A 22,603-nucleotide genomic window follows, 5' to 3' on the forward strand; every position below is an offset into this window, starting at 1 on the left:
AAATCATGAAAACAATGAAGCACAAAAGAAGACCAAAAGATGCACACATTTTTTTTTTCTTTTTAAACTGAATGAAAAGGCTGAAGCCCGAGAAAAGAGCCTCGACTACAGCATCATCAGTTAGTCTGAAAATAGAAAATGTCTTCTGATACCGCCTAACTGTGAATTTGTGGATCCTGATATAAATATACGAGCCGAGGTATAAAGCATTCGGGACTATCCTTAAAGGTTGTTCATTGTTAAGTTTCTTCTAAGAGGAAATTCTTTCTGTCAAAGCTGCATTTCCCGTTCATTCAACCCCAGAAATTATGTAATGTGTGGAGTGGTAATATTCTGTATTATTTTATCATTTGTGTGTGTGTATTAAAAATGTGTCCAGCACCATGTCATAGTGATTCGAATTCACAGTGAGGTGGTGGAGGCCTTCTGGTGTTTCTCCCTCCATAGAATTTTTAGCTTATCAGCAAGCAGTTCATAAAACATTCCCGTGTGATGAACTTCTACCCCTCCCACAGGTGAACGTTTCTCGATATTTTCGCTTATGGAAACTAGATGATATCAAACTCTCGCGATTCATTCAAGGATTAAGAGACAGTTTATTTATTTATTATGAGAAAATGTGCAGCGCATATCTCCACGTTAAATGTGTTGTATATTAATATTAATTAAATAGTTAAAACGCAAACATCAGTTTGAATATCCATATTAATGAAACATTTATAATTTTTATAAATCAAATTCTAGAAATACAGTGGAATAAATAAACAGATCTAAAGTGGTGCACAATAAATAAAGAACAAACACAAAAAAGCGAATATACTTTTGAATAAATGAAAATAGAACCAAAACGTTCGTCATTTTGTTAAAAACAATTTTTGTCTGACCCGTTAACAAAACAAATCATGAACTAATCGCTTGCACTATCAATTGAAAGATAGTTACCATTGTGAAAATGTCGCAAAGGTACCATTAGGGTGATTCGTTGAAGCAAAGAGCAATAGGGAGAATGGAGACAAGAAACTCAAGGCATGATGGTGTGGCTGAATGTGGCACGCAGTTTTATAAACAGACTGCGAAATCATTTCCAAAACATGCAAACCGTTGAGCGTATGTCACGTAATTATATCTGATGAAGTAGAGCAATTGTAAAATCTACAAAACGTAAGATTTAGATACGTGTACTGTTCAGTTTATTTGTTAGCACAGGTATTTGTTATCGACTAATATCTATATGTGGACATTAGTCACTATATTTTTGAAGCTAAACATAAGAAAGGCACGTGGGGTGGATGGGATCTATCCAGTTATATTAAAGGAGGCGGCAAAGAAACTAAGCAAACCCTTAGCTATAATTATGAGAGCAGCCTTGGACCCAGGGGGAAGTCTCCATGTACTGGAGATGTGCAAATGTATCCCCAATTCACAAAGGGGATCAAAGGGTGACATGAGTAACTACAGACCAGTTGGTTTAACTTTTGTTCCTAGTAAAATAATAGTCACTGGTTAAAGATGCATTGCAGGATCATCTAGACAAGACTGCAGTAATAATTCAGACACAGCACGTTTGTTGCGGGAAAGTCTTGTCTGACAAATTTGATTGGATACTATGATGTGGTTACAAAGAAACTGGACGCAAAAAAATAATTTTGATATCATATACTTGGATTTCAGGAAAGCTTTTGACACTGTTGCGCGTGGAAGACTATTGTACAAATTGGAGCAAAATGGTATTAAGGGTAAGTCGCTACAATGGATAAAAGGGTAGTGGAGTTGGAGAAGACAGAGTGGTAATCAATGGATGCTGCTCTTCGTGGACTAATGTTATTAGTAGAGTCGTCCCCCAGGGTTTGGTGTTGGGCGCACTGTTGTTTTGTGTATTTATCAATGATATTGATGAAGGTATATCAGGCTTAATGTCGAAGTTTGCAGATGATACAAAAGTTGGCAAAGTTGTTAATGACAGTAGTGGGAGTGTGCTACTGCAACAGGATCTACAAAAGTTGGGTAGATGTGCTGAGAAGTGGCAACTGAATTTAACATTAACAAATGAAAAGTACTGCATATGGGTAGCAGTAACCCCAGAGAAATGTACCAACTGTGTGGTACTACACTTAAGGTGGTAGAAAATGAAAAAGATCTGGGAGTAATTCTGCAATTAATTTTCTAAGCAATGCAGACAGGCTACCAAAGCAGGTAATGGGGTATTGTTAGTGATATACAGGAATTTTGCTAGTAGGAAAAAGGAGGTGATTATACCTTGGTATAAAGCAGTGGTCAGGTCACGCCTTGAGTGCTGCGTACAGGTCTGGAGGCCTCATTTTAGGAAAGATTTAGAGTTGCTTGAGCATGTACAGAGAAGGGCAATAAAATTGTCGAGGGGAACGAAGGGCTCCTCTTACCAAGAAAGGCTTAAGTTCTGCATGCATCGGTTGGAGACTAGGCACCTGTGAGGTGATCTGATTGAGATGCATAAGTCCTTGAATGGGTTGAGCACGCTGAATTCTGATGGGATTCTCTCGTTTGCTCAGGTTACGAACCTGAGGAGGCATAAATTCAAATTGGGGAAAAACAGTTGTAGAATAGATGTGCGGAAATTTGCCGTTAGCCAGCGGAGATTAATTGCTGGAACAAACTTCTATCGTTGTGGAACTTGAAACCTTAAATAAATTCAAGGAGGAACTGAACAAACTTTTAGAGAGTGTGTGAAATGTGTGAAATTGTTTTTTTTTTTTTTTTTTTTGGCTGACGCTACATAAGCACATACACTTGCTTTCTTGCATCACATGCCTCCATTACTATATCAGCATTATTTTCCTCCTATTAAATAAACATCCCACGCGTAGCTGAGAATGCCTATTTCACTGACTAGTTTCAACTGCTATGTGGTGTTCAAATCTCAATATTTTTTTCCATTTTCAATCAGCAATGGGAATTGACTCGAGCCTTTTGCATCCATTATGAGAAATCAGCGATGCTATCCACTGTGTTGCGTGGAAAGGTACTGTTTAGATAATTTGAATTTAATGTGAGTTGAAAACAGAGCATGCTATTAAGATGCAAATAGCTAAGAAAACCACTTGAAGAATTTTTTATAAAAATTCCTAGGAGAATTAATAAAACTCTAAAAGGATCATTCGATCAGAGACATGATTAAGATTCTGCCAAAGTGGCCACATATGTCGAAGAAATTGAGCTTTATAAACTTTTGAATATGGATACTGAAGAACAGCTCAGAGTCGCAGTTAACATTGAGATCTTTGTGAACTTTTCCAAAGGTCAATAAAAAATTCGAAAAGAAAGGTGAAACAGATTGGTTCTTGTTGATGACTGCTTCTGAAACAAAATATAAAGTCTCAAGGAGATAGATCAAAGTCAAGACATTTTTTTTCCATGATGAATCTGAGAGAAAATAAGAGGAAAGAATCTTGGCAGTCAAAGTGGGAAGGTGAGTATTTGAGTCCTTTAAAGAAAAAGGAATTACAAGGGGTCTACAAATCTTTCAAAGACTTCATTACTTTCGGATTTGGAATTTTCAGGACAGGAAAAAACATTGAACGGGAAACATGGCATAGAGGAGAGGAAGCATAATAATTTAGTATACAGTACTAATAGGATAATAATTAAAATAAAATAATAGTTAAATAATTTATGAATCGTTTCTTGAAGGCAACGGTTAAATAGACTAGTAAATACAGGAAGAGCATAAAATAATTTCCCATGAGGAATTTAAATTTTTATGAACAGATATTTGTTGATTACCTTAAAATATTGCAAATTTGTTTGGGGAAGTAATCTGCCTCATTGAAGTGTATATAGCCACATTTGTTTCCAGTGATTGCGAATGTATTGGTATACTGCTTTGGAACAAATTGGAAACCGCTCTTCTAATTGCATGTTTTAACTCTTACAAATTCAAAGAGTTTATAAACTCGGTATTTTTAGACACTCCATAGCCAAAAGTTGAAGGAATTTAAATCGGAAGGCCATTTCATATCAAAACTTCGGCCAATGAGATTATTGTCAAATGATGTCTTTAGAAGACGAGCTACATTTCGATGGAAATGAGGTAGCAATCCATTTTGCTGGAATATCAGGCTTTCCAGGATGCTTCATTATCTAATTCAAATAAAAAAACAATGCTTGACATCATCTTGGCATATCCTTCCTCAGTTACTATAATAATTTTGAGTATACCATTAACCTCTCCATCAAAGAAATACGGACTAATCAAAAATCGCGACGTAAAGCTTCTCAGCACAGTAATTTTATCGATATAAAGAGGCGGTTCAAAGTAAGCGAGGGGGAAGGAGCCTCTTTCGATTTAACGATAGCCATCGCTGAGAAAATTTCACAAAGGCATCATTTAGGTGATTCTTTGAATTGAACAGCAATAGGAAGAATGTAGACACGACAAAGTCAAGCTATAGTGGCCTGGTGGTAGCTAAATGCAGTACGCGGTGTTGTTAGTTGACGGCAATGCTAGTTCCAAAATAACCTAAACAGATGTTGAATATGACACGAAAGTAGAAATGAACCTTGTCTATTCACAACTCATTTAACCTGTCTGGGTCTTCATCTAATTCCGATTAACAACTGTTAGCAAAATTCATTCCAATTCACATGATCATTAGGAGTTACTGATTGAACAGATCTGAACGTAGTATTAATATTATAATTCAAAATAATACAAGAAGGCTGGCTTTTTCTGCACTGCCATAAAATATTCCAAGCAGTCGTACTTTCCCTATCGCCAAAAAAGCGAATATTCATCTCGTAAGGATGCAATGTTAACTTTTGCCTCATTACTTTTAAAACCATTCTCTGTGGAATGTCCAAGCATGAAGTGACATATCTAGCATTGCAAAGGCCTAAATGTAATGTTGAAGCAATCTCCTGAATAGTGGTACAAATTCGTGATATTTAAAAATTTCTGAACAGTTTGGTACAAATTTTGATGTAGAATCAATTTTCTAAGCAGTTCTCTCTCATCAGGAGTTATAGAATAACTACGTGCATTATGCTTACTCCCCATCCTTTCAAATTTATTCAAGAGGACGAGTTCTTTAGTGGAGTATGGTCTATAACTCTTCTCTCTCTCTCTCTTCTATAGGATTTAAAGCATTTGAGGGCATTAAGAACTATTCTTATAATAATGAATGGTGAGTAACATGTTGTTTAACTGTTAGACTAACTTCACTTCAATTAAATGGCGGACATAATATTAATCCAATATTCAGTCAGATTTCTTTATTTATTGAAAAGGCCTTCTACGTAATTTTGCATTTAATGGCGTATTGTACAATGATTAACTGACATCAACCTCAAAAATTTAAATTCGTAATGGGAAGTTATTTTTTGCTCATCCGGTTAATATTATAATCAGAAATGAAATTAGACAACTGAGTTTGTAAGCGGAATTCAGCTCGTTTGTTTTTTAATGAAGACAGAAATAACGGTAGCTGAAAAATTGGAAACAACACAGTTAGAATACAAAGATCACCGTAAGTTGTAAAGAGGATGAGAGACGTTCTGGTATCTACAGACAAATTCCAACTGTTGGTCAAGATCAGGCGGGAAAGAGTGGATCGTTTTAGAGGACAGAAGTTTTTAACAAGTTGGAGTTTTGAATTCAAGAAATTTCTTAATTTTCTTTCACAACAAAGAAGCAGGTTTTATGAAAAAAATGCTGAGATGTTTCATAGAAAAGGAATATTTAAGAACTTCGTAGAGAAGAAAAGCATTTAATTGGCAACCTTAACTTTCTGAGAGAAAGTCTTTTGAATGTTTCAGGCATCAGAGAAACAAAAGCGACATAGATGACTGCAGATAAAGGAAAGAGAGAGAGAGAAAGATCAACAGTTTCAGAGTAGAGTTAATCCAAATAAGAGGGTGAATACAGGAACCAATGTTTAAAAATTTTTCATCAGTAAAGTATTGCATTTTAAATTACTTATCGCTATTCAGATGAAAAAAAAAATTAAAATTATGAAAGTTCCTTAAACCATACGGATTTCGAGAATAATAAAAGAGAATATAAAATGATTAAATGACCGCTTATGTTCTCCCGTCTGGGAATTGAATAAAAAAGTACCAGGTAAGCAGGGCCATCTTTTCCATTATGCACTTAAACACTATACCCAGGGCTTGCGAATTTTTTAGGGGTCTGCGAAAAAACAGGGACCCGAAAAAGTATAATTCAAATAGCATTAAATGATTTTATTCCAACAATATAATTCTACAAACTAATTTTTAAACACAGAATTATAAGATAAAGTCTTCGACTTTTTTCTTTAGAAAAATCACATTAACAACTTCATCAAAGTTCGAATTTCGAGTAAGTTAAGTGTTGTAGAAATAATTTCACAATCATTTACGGAAATGCTTTCGGATTTATATAAAAAATAGATTTAACGCAAGGATATGTTAATATGCTTGACATAATGCAGTGAGGCTTCGGAATGAATTGTATCTAGGACCTATGAACCCGATGGCCCGGTATGTAAGATATGTGTTGTAGCAAAAGCTGGACATTTTCCCCAAATGAAAAGATTTTTCACAGAAATTTGAACAACTGAGAAAAACACCGATAACTATTCTACGATATTTAGACTTCCATATTTAACATTATATAGCTGTTACACTTTTCACATTTTTAGGACAATTCAATTCTCCACTCATACTTTCCATCCACATAATAGACTCCTGTAATGTCTGATCAACATTTTCTGCTATCTTTCTTTTTAAATCAGTGGCATCATCTGCAAGTCTTCCTTAATGCCATTTAATTAAAAAGTAATCCTGTTTTTGTTTTTAAGTTTCTGTGCGCAAAGAAAATATTTATCATCGGTTTATTTCCAAATTATTAACATTTTATTCTTTCTTAGAACAAATATTGAAAATTAAATTCTTCTGCTTGTGCTGTACTTTTAAGGAAACGATGCTGTAGTCAAAGGCAAAATAACGTTCTGCGCACTACAATTAACTGAATGACTGCTCTGCAACGCAGCCCTAACCTCCAGGGTATGCATCCGCAATCGCTATTAACTTCAGCTTCTAGTTTAACCAGTTATATTTGTCTGCATTTTAAAGAATGTTAATAATCGGTTTCTTTGGGCATGATGCCGACAAATAAATATTTTAAAATGCATTTTATCACTACAATTAGGAATTATGTAAGACGAATTTATTCAGAATAAGAACACTTTATTACTTTCAGTGAGAATGGGATGCAAGCTGTCATAAAAGATAGCGAAGTAACGAAGGCCACGATAAAATTAATTGCCTAGCTAATGATTTTTTAAACATTTATGTGAAACTTATCTACATATCATAGAATGGATAAACATTAATAGAAAAATTAACCCGATGTCGATTATAAACTCAAGAAAAAGTTAAAACAGAATTCCTTAAATAAATTTTTGCCAGAGTTCCACTGCAATTGATTTTATGATGAAGAATATAAATTTTCGATAGGTCAGGTTGTGACCTGTTGAAAGTTTCTTTTCTATTTTCCTATTTCAGGGGATTTTAAAAAAGTTATCGCGTTTTCCGAAGCCAAGATGTTACTCTATTCTGCTATGAATTAGTAAACGAATTCTTTCCCACGCGTAGATCTTATGGTACCTTATTGAAGATTCAGCTTTTTTAATGTTTTATTGCTTTTATTCTTTGCGGTTATCAATAGTAACAGTAGAGATACCAGTTGAATTTTAGCAAAAGTTAAGAGATGAGTAACGTGCCACGTTCTTATTTTAAAATTTCAAGTTGAAAGCTTTCTAAATTAGTTATTTACATCACTGTATGATGTGGAAACTAAGTCTATTTATTACTGCTAGGTACGATACCGCACGAAGTTTTTCGAATTTAAAAGAATCTTGAGCGGATTTCATCATTTCGAAAATTGATAAGAATCATCCTTATTTTCTTGTCTTACCTTTATACTAAAGCTGTTGTCTAAGTGAGATCGAAATTAACAGCGAAACTTAGCTAAATATTTAAGCAGTCTCAAACACTCTTACCTCTATCTGGAAAGCTTCGAACAATATTAGCTTGATAAGGCTGGGTGGTACGAGAGATTCCACTGCTGTCGGCTATTGCGTTATAGAGATCAAGCATGTATTCTGGCGGAGAGTGATGCCTCTCTCGGTGACCAGGATGTTGCATTCCGAACACTTGGAGCAGCCGATGAAGCGCCTCCTGCTGCACGTCGTTACTTAAGTCTGAAGTTTCGTTTTGCATTCCGCTTAACAAAGACATGCTGTATGCAAAACTCTGGATTGCAAACAGCAAAAACATCATCAGCGATAAATAAAAAGTACGTTCCCTCTCCATGGCTTGTTTCAGATAAATTACAAACATGATTCGGGATTATCGTAATTCGGTCTGTTCGATGAACACGATCACATCGATTTATGAAATCGACTGTATATCGTTAGTTCGTGGTATATATCGAGACTGGTGAAGGCTCTTTGAATCCTGATGTGACAAATACTCCGTTATATAGATAGAAAAATCAAGTGGGCGATATAGATTCACGTCATATTATATCTCCCCTATGTGCATCACTCCTCCCCTTCTCAATCGGGCGTGGTATCCCTTGATCTAGTCGGGCCAATCACAAACTACAGTCAAGCGCATAGTTTGTAGCGGAGAGTGCCAAATGTGGTGAGGCACGATGTTTCTGTGTCGGACTTTCACAGTATGGACTTCTCTCCTGGCCAGAGAGCCTTGAATGGAATGCATCCTCCTAAGACGTGCACACTAGTATATTTGCAGAACGCCTCCCCCACTTCCCCCTCTTTTCCCACTGGATACTTGCTATTTCATTACGAGATATATGGGAGTTCTTACACTGGTGACTCATAGTCTGTGTTTGGCCACCTGTTCCCTGAATGGTAACGTTCAGAGCTGTAATGTTTTTTTTTTATTTTAAAAACACATAAACTTCAACTCTAATTGAAGAATGTCAGTGAGGCTATGATCATCGAATAATTACTATTTATATGGACACGAAAGCATTTAACTTCGAATAATGAACATTTCCCTTTTACATGTTTTTCATTAACTAAAGCATTTCCTTGTTTGTAGATTGAAACTACGGTTCCGTATCTGTCACCCACATTGGCGCCACTGCTGCTGAAGTGATGAATGGCAATCGGAGGAGTCTATCTATCTTTCCTTGGAATTTCCCGTATGCGTGGCGTATGGCTAGAATGCCAACGTTCTTTTCCCAGATGGACGCGAAACATTCCAAATAATCTTGCTGCTTCAGTTATACAAAAGGAGTCGCTAAGAATTTCGTCCCCACAGCTCAGCTGTAAGCTGCAACAACATTATAAATAACTATTATGTGTAACAGTTATTTATAATACTCTTATGTGTAATTAAGGAAACAGCGTTATAAATAACTATTATGCATAACAGCTATTTATAAGCTATCTTATGTATAATGAATGAAACTTAGACACAATTAAAATAGAGTTTAAGTACATACAACTTTCATCACGAGACCACTTTCAAAATCAAACATTTTTGATGAGTTAAGTTAAATTTGACAATTTGTGGGAATAAAATTTTTCTGAAGCAGAATGTAAAAATATTATTCTATAATAATACAGTATTTAATAATGTAAATGATTGAATTATTAGGATGAAAATAATTCATAACAAAAAATAACATTTACAGTGGCATGAGAGAAGAGCAATTAATAGTGCAGGATGATTCACTTGCACTCAATCATAGCATATTTTCAGTTTTATTTCTATTATTATTTATAAACATAAATTATAAGAGGCTACAATAAATTCTGACAGTGCCCTTCTGCGAATTCTTTTTGCCATGTTTTATGAGACTTGACGTAATGTTTGAACAGTTATTTTTGAAATTTATAATTCGCTGTTGGCTGGCCTTAAATTTATCCAATGTGGGTTGCCTGTATATACCAGTCTTTGCAAGTAGTCTCAAAGATAAAAAATCTAGGGGATCTTGGTGGTCACGCATTTCTACATATAAGACGACTGGGAAAACAACATGTTGCACTCTATGTAAACAAAACACTACTTGTGAGTAATTGAAAGCAGCAGAACATAAAATCAACGGCTGTCGTACATCTGGGGCTGACCAGTGACTCAATTGTTGCAGAGAATCGAATCCTATTAAGTTGTCAATGATTAATTTATACTTTCAATTTGGTTTGCATGAATTCTAAATCATCCTACAGCAATCAGTTCAAATGTTAAAAAGCTGGAATGAATGAAGTGTCGTACTTAAGTAACTACTAAGTTACCAGTAATCATTTCTAAATGCAAAAATGTTTACTGCTGTGATTTGTAAAGCAAAAGAACCAAATACCCACCTTAGAATTTATTTTTTATGAAACCTTCCCAGAAAAAAACACGAAAGTTATTAGAGTCTACCTTTAACTCATGAACTTAGTACCATGAATGGTTGAGACGACAGTGGATACTTGTTGATATTAGACTTGAGTTTCTGCAATTTGAGAGAAAGACATGTGAACGAAGGTTGTTCCGTAGAACAGAAACAGAAAGGATAAATGAGGAAGAGGATAAGTTATTTCTGTGAGTTTGGAGTCGGACAAACTCGCAACAAAGAATCTCACCTGAGCTAACCTAAATCTACTTTCAAAACAGGAGAGAATAAATTTCATAAAGCAAAGCACTCTTAAAATACCAAAGAACTTTCTTTAAAAGGCAGAATTTTATTAAGATTCCCCACTACGCCTCTATGAGATAACATATAAACTTAATAAACAACCCTGAACGCTGCAGAGAATGTTTAGTATTTTTTTTTTGAGATGAATAAAAATTGTCATTATTTATATATTTTATATATTTAATTAATTATGTATTTACTCCGATTTATTTTATTTCGATATTGTGCCTCCTCTTTGACAAATACAAATGTATATATTGCATAATAGTAATTATTATGTTTTCCTTATAATCAAAATAAAAACTGATTGCTACATTATACCCTGAGTTACGCTTCAGTTTTTATTCTGTAGTCAAAGTAATCAATGTGATTTAAAATGGCTATATTAGCAATAAAATTATAGAAATACATTTGGTAAAAATAAAGAATTTTTGCATACAACATACAGATATGAATTTATAATTGTAACATCTTTGGGTCCTTTTCCTTTACACACTCTAAATCTCCTTTTCGATTTATCTATTCTCTCTTAGCATAGGAGAAAGCTGGTGAGATTCGTATTTCACTTCAATTCACATCTTATTCAGTAAATTTTAAAATTACATTACGATGGATAACTGTATATCATATAAATTTCAATCTTGCATCAAAATGGCCGATGAAAATAAAAATAACCGTCAGAACATTATATACCCTCATTTCCATTTCTGGAAAATAGGCTAAAATATTTATTTAAATTTTTACTTTATTTTTTATTTGTTTTTTTGAATTGCCAGCAAATACTACTCGTACAGGCATACAACTGTCATTTTTCAATTGTATTCTTGTATGAGTTTGAAAATAACCGCAAATGTTGCAAAGCATCACTGAGTGCATCACCTTTAAGCAGGATGCATTCCTAGGCACGCGGAAGTATACAAAAGCACAAGGTGATCAAAATTTGAGAGCGGCCAATCGGTCAAATATAGGAGAAAAAAGTTAAAGGAAAAATCTGTCAAAGAAATATAGGCAAAGATGGCTAAATCTGCAATAAGAACTAGGAATACTCAAAAGTTGTTGGCACGATCTACGTTTTGCTCAGTAATATGGTGGGTCCAGTTGAAAGAGGTGGCCTCCTATATTTTGCACTGGTGGCTAAATCTTCACAGCCAAGTTCTGCCAAATTCAACAGTCAAGTAGACTACGCAAAAAAGTCAATTAACTCATTCTTATCACATATTTAGAAAAGCACTTAATATTTTTGTTGGTGTGCGTCCAGCTAAATCCTACTCGGGTCGCCAGCAATGAGAGTTAATAAGCTTAAGTGGCAATTACAAATTGTGGGGAAGGGAAGTGAAGTGTAAGAAATTTCGATTGGTATTCAAATAATATTCAGATATGCCGACGAAGTCTTATTTTTTAAAAATAACCTAAAATTCTACAATTACAGAAGTTTGTAGCCAATATTTGGTTTGATTCATTAATTTATTCCACATGACTTAAGCCGTACTTTAGCTTCATTTACAGTACCAGACTGTGCACTTGTATTTCAGAAAAACAGGAAGTGGCAGTATCATACCCATTTGGTGAATGGAGGAGCGTAGATTGGTATCATGATTTGTTCTGCGCATGAGCGAACATAACTAGGAAAACGAAGCTTCACTCTGCCAGTCAGTTTAAAGGATCTGAGTAAGAACGTGTGCGCTCCAGAATGCAGGTGTCTGTACAGATGTTTTTAACGGACACTTTGCCATCTAAGAAACGTAAACCAATTCATCTGAAAGATCCCATTTAACTTAAATATTTGAAACTAAATTTACTTTCTGGTTTTACTGTTTATTTATTTTTTAATATTTTTATTAATTTTTCTAGCTTAATGTGTTGGCGTAGTGTCTATAATTCAAGTATCTATTTTTTGGAAACGGTTTCTAATCTAAAAAAAATTACTTTTATGTATATTACTGTGCCTATGTAAAAATTTAATGTAAAATTTACGTGAAATTTTTACTGGGAATTTGACATCGTGATGTAATTTATTATTATCGGACTTGATATAGTGAGGGTATGCACTTAATAACAGATGCAACCCAAAACTTTACATAACACTCATTAATGCATATAAAAAAATGCAGAGCAATGAATATGAAAGTAAAATAAACAACCAAAAATATGCGCGTTTAATTACTAAAATACTGGTCAAACTCGACATTTGTCTCTTCCATAAATTTCCATTTTAAAGAGAGAGAGAGAGAGAGAGAGAGAGAGAGAGTGCAATGTATACTAGGTCTACAATCCACAGCAGTTGCAAGAAACCTAATAGTTTTGTACAATATCATTTAAGAAGAGTTCTTCGAATACTTTTACCATGTTCATTTGTTGTTGGTGGAGTGCGAATTTTTTGAAGCAAAGGCTGATACCGTGGAGTGAAGATGAGCATGCGTTATTAAAAGAAACGTAAATGTATATACAAGGTAGTTATAAAGTCCTATCTCACTTTTAAAAATTAATAACTCAAAAACAGTTTTTCTTGAATTGTAATCAGTATATATGTGAATTTTAAACAACAAAAATAGTTCAGAATTTTCCCACCAGGGGCTAGGCGATTTATTTAATCCAATAAACAAATTAGCTTTTGATTTCATTATAAAAGAATGACTCTAAAATCAGAGAACTTGACTGTTTGCTCACGGTGATTTAATTCTTCGCCTTCAAAGTAAAAATGTTGAAATTTATCTCTAACTTAAGTAACTAAGTCCAGTCAAGTTCGTTTTACAACGTTGCCTAAAGACAAATCGTTTTTAATTAAACCTGCAATAACACTGTCACCACGTGAATGGTGACAGTGTTATTGCAGCCCTCAGAAGATATCAAAGCCAGAAAAATGTCTTAATAATTTCATGTTCAAGAAGAGCCGTAATAAATACCGTAAAGCGTTTCAAAGAAGGCTACCTAACTCCTAAAGCCTGGAAATGGTCGTCCAGCATCATCACAAGAAGTAATTCAAAAATTGATGAGGAGCAAAAACAGTGTTTTCAACTTCGAAGGATGCAATCCGTCGAAAGTTAGTGAATATTCCGTGGCAAGTTTTGAAGGCAGCAATGAAGAATACAATATTTGATTTTGATTTCTTATTAAAAAACAATGGTGGACATTCTGAGATTTGATCGATAAAGACTGGTGAAAATTTTACCCGTACGTTATTTTTCTAAATTAATCGCTTTGGGCGTCCCTCTAGTGATCAAATTTAAAATTAATTTTTTGTTTAAAAACTTCCAAAAAAGATCCTTTTCGGTATGATTTATAATTTTGGAATTATTAATTTTTAAAAGTGGAAAAGGAATTTATATAAAAGCCCTCTATATATAATTTAATCAATTTCAGAAAAATGAAAACCTCGTTTAAGACATCATCCCTACCTGTTTAGTTTAATATCCATCAGGTGTTCCTTATTAAAGATGAGTTTGTGAATAGGCCAGCCCATATGGTGAAATGATCATGGAAGATCAGATTAAGGAGAACTCAAAATTTTAATGAGTGTATCGTAGATTGTCTGTTGACATATACTGTGCTTCCACTTTATTAGGTACACCTACCTAGTAGCGTGTTGAGCCTCCTTTAGCCTTCAAAACAGCCTGAATTCGTCTAGGCATGGAATGAACAAGATACTGAAAACGTTGTGCAGGAATGGAGTACCATGTATTAGGTACACCTACCTAGTAGCGTGTTGAGCCTCCTTTAGCCTTCAAAACAGCCTGAATTCGTCTAGGCATGGAATGAACAAGATACTGAAAACGTTGTGCAGGAATGGAGTACCATGCAGACATGAGTGTGTCACGCAGTTCCTTGAGATTCGACGGAGGTCTAGGCCTGCAGCGAACAGCCCTTTCCAGCTCATCCCAAAGATGTTCAATAAGATTGAGATCCGAAGGACTGAACGGGCTACTGCAGCAAAGAAAAGTCATTGTCATGTTCCTGGAACCATTCCATAGTGATTCGGGCTTTGTGCTCCGGCGCATTATCCTGCTGAAAGTAACCATCTGACTGAGAATAAACTGTCAACATGAACGGATGCACTTGGTCAGCAACGATGTTTAGATACGATGTGGCATTCAGACGTGAATCTATGGATATCAATGGACCCAATGTGTGCCAAGAAAACATTTCCCACACCATAACACTGCCCCCACCACCTTGCACAGTAGTCGTCAGACGTGACGGGTCCATGGATTCATATTGTTTTCTGAGCCTTCCATCAACATGATGCACCAGGAACTTCGACTCGTCAGACCAAGCAACTGTTTTCCAATCCTCGATAGCCCAGTGCTGGTGTCGCTGTACCCACATGAGGCGTGTTCTTCATTGATAACAAAGGAACGCGATGTGGCCGTCGACTGTTGTAGCCCATTCGCGACAAAGTGCGACTAGTGGTCTGTTGAGATATTTTGTTCTGCACACCAAGGTTGTATTCTGACGTGATGTGCAACATTGTGGCCCGTCTGTTTGCTTGCACAATTCTAGCCATCCTCTTCTGACCTCTCTTGTCAAGAAGCAATTTTCTTCCACAGGAACCATTGAGAGGATGTTTTCTGTTCGTTGCACCATTCTCGATACACCCTTGAAACTGTGGTGCGTGAAAAGTTCAGGAGAACTGCCGTTTCAGAGATGCACGTGTTGCACCTACTACCATGTCACGTTCGATCACTCCTTTTCCCCATTCTTGCTACGGTTTGTACGCTTAACTGATACTAGAAAGGTTGTTCTGCTGCATTTATATCCACAACTGTGGTCATGTGACTTACAACGTTGTGGGACAAACCATTTGTGTGAACAGCAGGGGTGTACCTAATAAAGTCGCAGCACAGTGTAGAAAACTTCATACTGTTATCACTGTGATATCTCGTACTGACCGACTTCAGTATAATTATTCAAATCTTCACAATTTTTGATGATGATGTTGGGAGCTGCGTTTGATGAAAATATATCTCAAGATTATCTTCTACTTGTGAATCTTGTAAAGAACTATATTTGAGACATTAGAATTCTTTCAGTTCTCTCAGTTGTAGCCATTTAATTTATATGATCCTTGTAGGTGTTTGGATCCATAATGAGAGAAATGTCAACGTGAGGGTTTCAGTAACTTTTCCATGTAGTTATATACTTCAAATCGAGTAAATAAATAAATAATTTACTGAAAAGGCCATTGTCTTATGATAAAATTTAATTTAATATATCATCAGATTTGGAAATAAAGCATTTATCAATTTGCTTCTTCGGAAATGCTAAGATCTTTGGGTAGCTTTATCCCAGTTTTGTCTTATGCGAGTTTAAAATTTACACTGATTCACAGTGAATTTGTGCCGTCAATCAGTTTATCAGATTTAACACGTTCTGGCAAATTCTACGAAACTGGTTCTATCAAGGTTCTATCAGAGTTTAAAAGGGTTTTGCTGAAGCCATTGAGGGAGCAATAGGGGGTCAAGGAAACTGCTTGTTCGGGGGAGGGGGTTAGGGAAGTCGGCATACGATCAATAGCATGGGACAAAATTACACAAGCTTTCTTTCTGAGATTACCCTAATTTCTACAAGTATTACAGTTTCTCTTTCATTTTTAAATTAAATACTGTACTGAAAGGAAAACTGTAATACTCGTAGAAGTAAAATCCATCAGTAATTTACGATTACTTGAAAAAACACTTCTAAGAAACTATACACGGTGCATCAGGGGATAAGGAAATCAGAGTGAAAACAATGCTGCTGTGAAACATTATATCAGCGACAGACACCCTTTAGGACATAACGTGACATCACCGGAGTATCGCTAGATTCATTTTGGAAAGTTCTGTTGTGTGTGTTTAGCTTCGTTTCTGATTTTTAAAATCGGTTGGATAATTTTTTTACGTTCTGTTTTTTTTCCACATCGGGAGGCATGCTGCTAACAAGAGTTTCGCAAAGTCGCAAGTGGCCCGCGTTTTGGAGGATTAAGCACCCCCCCCCCCTAGTTTAAATTATTAATAGCAGATGCATTTTAACAGCAGTGCGATTGTGTGGTACGTACCTTTTGTACGTGCGAGGTAATCTAATTGAGGTGTATAAAGCTTTGAATGGTTTGAGTGCTGATGGGATTCTTCCACTTGCTCAGAATAATCGCCTGAGAGGGCATAAATTCAAATTGAGGAAAGACAGTTGTAGGATAGAGTGCGGAAGTTTGTCTGTAACCAGCGGGTGGTTGATTGCTGAAACAAACTTCCATCTGTGGTTGTGGAAGTTGATATTTTAAACAGATTCAAGGCAGAACTGGACAAACATTTGAAGCGAGTGGACGGGTGAAATGAGAAGGGATGCTTTTTTTTGTTTTGTTTTTTTGGCTGATGCTATATAAGCTTTCCTTCTTGCATAATGTGCCCTTGTTAATGCTAATATCAACAGTATCTTGTGTGGTATGCATCTTGTTTGGTACGTATCTTTGGTACGATCTTAAAAGCTGTCAGCATTTTGACCAAATGGCGTTTTGAAAAGTCGCATTTTACATAGTCGGCATTGATACAAATGGCACTGCAAGCACGTTGTGGAAGTGGACTAGCTTCCCAAAGGATAAAATTACTTATCTAATCTGTGATTGATATTATTTCCTGCTTTCCCCAGTATGTTCCATATTTGGCTTACACAGTTTATTTTAATGACTTAAATACACAAGAGGCTAAAACACTTCCATTGACATATTAGTATATTAAAAAGTAAGAGATTACATCAATCTTTTTCGTGGAATGCTTCCAGTCAATTCTCTCTCATATGTGACGAATAAAATAAGATAAAAAATTGGAAAAAAACGAATTAATGAATTCCTACACTCACAGAGATACGACCAAATCCGATGCGCAACGGAACCGAAAGCCGAGAGCCCCAACCCGATCCCGAAACACATCAAACCACCGCAGCAAGACCATGGGTGCGAGAAGATATTGTGTCATAATAAATAGTTAAAACTCGTTCCAATAATAAATAATTAAAATCACTGGTTAAAAACGCTATTAAAATCACAATTAAAAAGATTAAAAACTATTTAAAATTAAACGGATTAAAAGTTACGATTTGGATGAATACTCAAATTAAACGAAATGCACAGCTGTTTCTCTTCCTTAAGCAGACCACGCTTTTCGGTTGATCGCCGTGTTCACAGAATGGGAATATCACGAAGTGTTTGTGTGCCTATTAATACACACACACAAACGTGATGGGAATATCACGAAGTGTTTGTGTGTGTATTAATACATACACGTTTATTTTTAATCTTTTTAATTGTGATTTTAATAGTGTTTTTGACCAGTGATTTTAATTATTTATTATCGGAACGAGTTTTAACTATTTATTATGACACAATATCTTCTCGCACCCATGGTCTTGCTGCGGTGGTTTGATGTGTTTCGGGATCGGGTTGGGGCTCTCGGCTTTCGGTTCCGTTGCGTATCGGATTTGGTCATATCTCTATGAGTGTAGGAATCCATTAATTCGTTTTTTTCCAATTTTTTTATCTTATTTTATTCGTCACATATGAGAGAGAATTCACTGTAAACATTCCACAAAAAGATTGAGGTAATCTCTTACTTTTTAATATACTAAAATCGTGGAAGTTATTAAGCCCTGTAGCTCTGATTTTTTACTAATTCACATATTAGTGAAATATCATTATTCACGGTTGTAGCCGTAGAGGGATTAAAACTGGTTTCTCTAAACGAAAATACAGGGTTGTTAAAATTAAAGTATCCCTATGTAGAGGGCTCTGGAGCGAGTTCTAAGGCTAGTACTGAAGAGAAATTTGGACAATAGGTGCAATAAATAATGCGCTCGCTTTTTATTGGGAAAAAAATAGTTATAAAATTTGTCACTATATGGCGCTGTGACAATACAAATCACTTGAACAGCGCTACAATTGTTCAATGTGTCCTCCATTTTAGCCAGTTCTAAATTTTCAGTTTAGCGAAGATTCCTTTTCTGTATATTTCGTTGTTGACCACTTCTTGAAGGTCACCGTCGATCGTTTGCAGTGAGGGCAACATTTGCTTTGGAAGGAATCTGTCGGTAAGCACTAGTCGGTTATGGTCTGCTAGCAACTGTACTGAAGACTGGAGATAAAGGGGCGGAACGAGTCAAGGGCAGTGATCCCAGAAATTCGTCTCTGCAATTTTTCCGGTGGCCATCTTGATTGTGAATAGCAACCTTCTTTCTCCTATATGTGATCAAAGCATGCGAAGTTGAAGGGCATCTGCTAACACATTTAGCAGATTAATAAGCTCGTAAATGGCCTTTGACGAATTCATTAAGACTTGAGTTCATTGAGATTTTCGTCAATTTCTTACGAATTTATGAATTCTATTATTCGCGTTTTCAAGAATTTATTAATTCGTGAAAACGCGATCTGGCCATACTCCTAGCTGATGCTCCTAAACCCATAATACAACAATAACAGCAGGACGTGAGACAGAGAATTTCGTGAGGATGCCCATCGTAGAGTTTCGTGAGGACGCGCAACAGACAGTTTCTTGAAGAAGCGCATCCGACAGTTTCGTGAGGACGCATGACCGAAATTTTTTGTTCTTACTGTGCAATTTGGCCAACAAAATAGAAATGTTAACAAAGTTAGCAATGCAGCAAAGTTTGCGAGATTTTATTAAGGGGGCTATGAAATAAATCTATTCTAAAGAGCTAAATTCATTAGAATTTAACTTTTTTTCTTTAGAACGTAACTGTAGTTAAATTCCTGCACTTAAGCATACTAAAACTGTAATTCATGGAAATAAAGGGGAAGCAGGTCTGGATTTAGAGAGGAATGGCTTCAGACAATCAACATTTCCAATATCAGGTCTGAATTGTTTTTTAAATTTTTTAATGAGAATGTAAATTTATAAACCAATTACAAGATTCTAAATAATGTTTCTTTTAAAATGCAGTTTGTGTTCGATGGGATCTTCTTCAATCTCCCTACTATTCCATACTGGAATTCAATATTAAAGAACTTATTCAATAGGAATATTATTGTGAGACAACATCATAAATACAAATGACAAAATATCGGTGTATTTATAACGATAACATTAAACTTAATGATTAAACATTATCTTTCACAAACGGACAAAATACAGAGTATTGTATTTATTTATAGATCACACAAATTATACGAAAATAAGTTAACCAATTTGAATTGACCAATTTTAGATAATTTTAGATATTTATTCATCAGTTCATGTCGATTAATTTTAAAAGAATTAATTAGATATTTTCCTATTTGATATATGAATCCACAACAAATAAGTGCATTGTTTATTAACTTGTAGGGTTCATCGGAATCTGAAAATATTTGTTTTTTCTGTTAGTTCGTATGTCCAGCTCTGTTGCAGTGTGCCTTATAGGAAGAAATCGGTGGATGTACTTATGAATTGTACTCCAAAACCATTCTGTGTAACGCAGATTTCAGTGTTTATTGGCAGAACTCTGCTGATATTCTTTTCTGAAAGCTCGTCGTGCAGTACAGTCTTATTAATTTGTTTGACTAACAAATTGGGATATCAGATTTTCTCAGAAATATTTTAATTAAAAGATATGTATAATCTTTTCATACGCATCACACATCTATACATGAACTGAGTAAAATATAACGATAACAATCTACAGTTTTTAAAATCTCTGATTGAAAACGTAGTCACTTGCAGCCACAGTCTTCTATTTCTAACACAGTCTTTTTGAAATTTCGAATGGTGAAGGTATGGACTTTGAAGCTCATTGGAACACATTTCGAAACCTCCTTTGTAAGCGACATCAGACACCTCTCGGGGTGATCATTGTCTCTGAAAAATAAACCAAATTAAACATAAGTGAGCATTAAATTTTAATAATGTGGTTTAATAATGCGATTTAATAATGTGGTCCTATATTGTCAGAAAGCATCTGCTTTTAGATCTGTCATTATTTTGAAAAAAATACACAAATCCTCTTTCATTACCATATGTTGTTTATCCTGATAAAAACAAGCGTGAACTTGAATAAAGCATGCCTTCGGTCTTGCGCTAACTTATAATTTTTGTCAGATTTAAGACCTTTTAAGAGGTCTTAAATATGACAATAAAAAATTCAAAGACAACAACAGTTATGATATCGGTTCAAAATTGCGATTAATATTGTTTTCCCTCATCACTTCATATGAAAGGCGTAGGTCAGAATGAATTATCACATTCATGACCATATCCAGGTATGGCGAAAACATTCATATTTGTCACAAATAAAATATACGAAAGTGTACATTGGGTAAACAGGCAAATCCAATTCTCTCTCTCTCTCTCTCTCTCTCTCTCTCTCTCTCTCTCTCTCTCTCTCTCTCTCTCTCTCTCTCTCCCTCTGTTTCATCTTACTGTGCTGTGCTGCTTGTTAGCTTGTGAAAAGTGCTACAAATCTTCGCAGGAGAGTTGTTTAGGCGCCATGATTCTGACAGGCACCTGTTACTGTTCGCATAAATTGTCAATGGAGACGTGGCTTGTGTTATATCGCGTTTCTTCAGTTAGATAACATTATTTACTCCTTTCAAGATAAAAAAAAAAAAAAAAAAAAAAAAAAACGTCAACCAGATGAGACGAAATCTTAGGTACCGATAATGAATATTTCATAACAAAGTCTAAATTATTAACTGAATAAATTGATTAAAAGCGTTTAAAACTGTATTTAAATCATTATAGCGCGCAGTACAATATAATTAACTTAATAAATAAATATTAGAGCAAGAAAAGAAATTTTTCTAAGAGTCAACGAACGAAAAGGTAGATCAGGAATTCTGTATCTTTAACATCGCAAGTTTCAACTTTTCTTCCATGTTAATGCACTGAAACGTTCCTAAATTAAATAGAGATTTATTCTGAAATGAACTGTGCATTATTTCACATTTGAGAGAGAGAGAGAGAGAGAGAGAGAGAGAGAAAGTGTGTTTATTCCTTTTTCGGTTTAATGATGCCTTCGTGTCAAAGACCCTTTGCTCTAATATAAATGAAAGGGTAATATATATCCTTGTTCAAGATATATCAAGGAAGATTGAAAGATTCAAGTTAGGGTGCTGCTCTAGTGGCAATTCTACGAAGGCTGCTCAACAAAGAATAGTCATAATTTCTCATGAACAACCATACTGCTTGCTATTTACAGCTGAGATGCAGAATTTAAGACCAAACCAAGCTGCATCACACAGCAACTACGCAGTTGACTCTTGCGCACAGTGTGACTTTGGCGCTCGGTCAAGTTTATGCCTGTTCACTTGTGCCTACGTAACAATGGACGTTACACGCGAGGAACAGCATGCTGTTCTCAAATTTTGTTTCTGTCTCAAGAAAACATCAGCTGAACCGCATGAAATGCTAAAAGAGGTTATTCAATAAGGGAAAAAAATTACAAGTTTTTTAAACCAAAAATGTTCTCAGCATTGCGCATTTTGCATTTAAATAAATGTAGAAAATCTTCACTTTAACGGATCTTAATTTAATGGACTTAAGAAATAAAGGAGAGCGCCTCCATTGAACCAGAATTTTCGCCTTTACGAAATCTGTTGGCATAACTACCTCAGCCTGATAGTATTTACCATCAGTTAACAAAGAGTTAACAAATGGTCAGAGCAGTGTGCTAGGTTTCCTCATTATCCATCAGCCTGTCGAATATGTCAAATGTCGTTTTAGAGGGTCATATGAATCTCCAATGAGGGCACAAGTGCGAACTTCAGACTCTAAATAGGCCTGAACAGAGTTTTTATTGCCCCTATACAAGACAAAAATTTCTAGTTCTTATACTCCACATAATTGCAGCATTAAAACATTTAATATTTTAGGCATGTTCTCATATACACTGGTGTTCAAAGTGCATCACCCCTTAAAATTGTAATTATCCGAATAACGTAAGTATATGGCAATATTTCTTACAGATTGCATC

At 35.3% G+C, this 22,603-nt stretch overlaps 2 protein-coding genes across 2 annotated transcripts in view; both read right to left on the reverse strand.

Annotated features, from left to right (window-relative positions):
* The window catches only part of LOC150088140 (bone morphogenetic protein 2-like), a 30,231-nt gene extending 21,530 nt beyond the window's left edge, over window positions 1-8,701 (reverse strand). The window contains exon 1 of the mRNA XM_090370587.1: window positions 8,019-8,701. Coding sequence (XP_090226713.1) covers window positions 8,019-8,358 — 340 coding nt within the window. The 5' untranslated portion in view covers window positions 8,359-8,701. The remainder of the gene's footprint in view (window positions 1-8,018) is intronic.
* An 11,644-nt stretch (window positions 8,702-20,345) lies between these two features.
* Window positions 20,346-22,603, reverse strand: part of LOC150088141 (uncharacterized) — a 28,873-nt gene continuing 26,615 nt past the window's right edge. The window contains exon 8 of the mRNA XM_090370042.1: window positions 20,346-20,490. Within this exon, the coding sequence (XP_090226168.1) occupies window positions 20,346-20,490 (145 nt within the window). The remainder of the gene's footprint in view (window positions 20,491-22,603) is intronic.

The sequence above is a fragment of the Mastigoproctus giganteus genome, chromosome 3 (genome assembly GCF_048544385.1).
Source record: "Mastigoproctus giganteus isolate SK-2022 chromosome 3, ASM4854438v1, whole genome shotgun sequence".
In the NCBI taxonomy this organism is placed as follows: Eukaryota; Metazoa; Arthropoda; class Arachnida; order Uropygi; family Thelyphonidae; genus Mastigoproctus; species Mastigoproctus giganteus.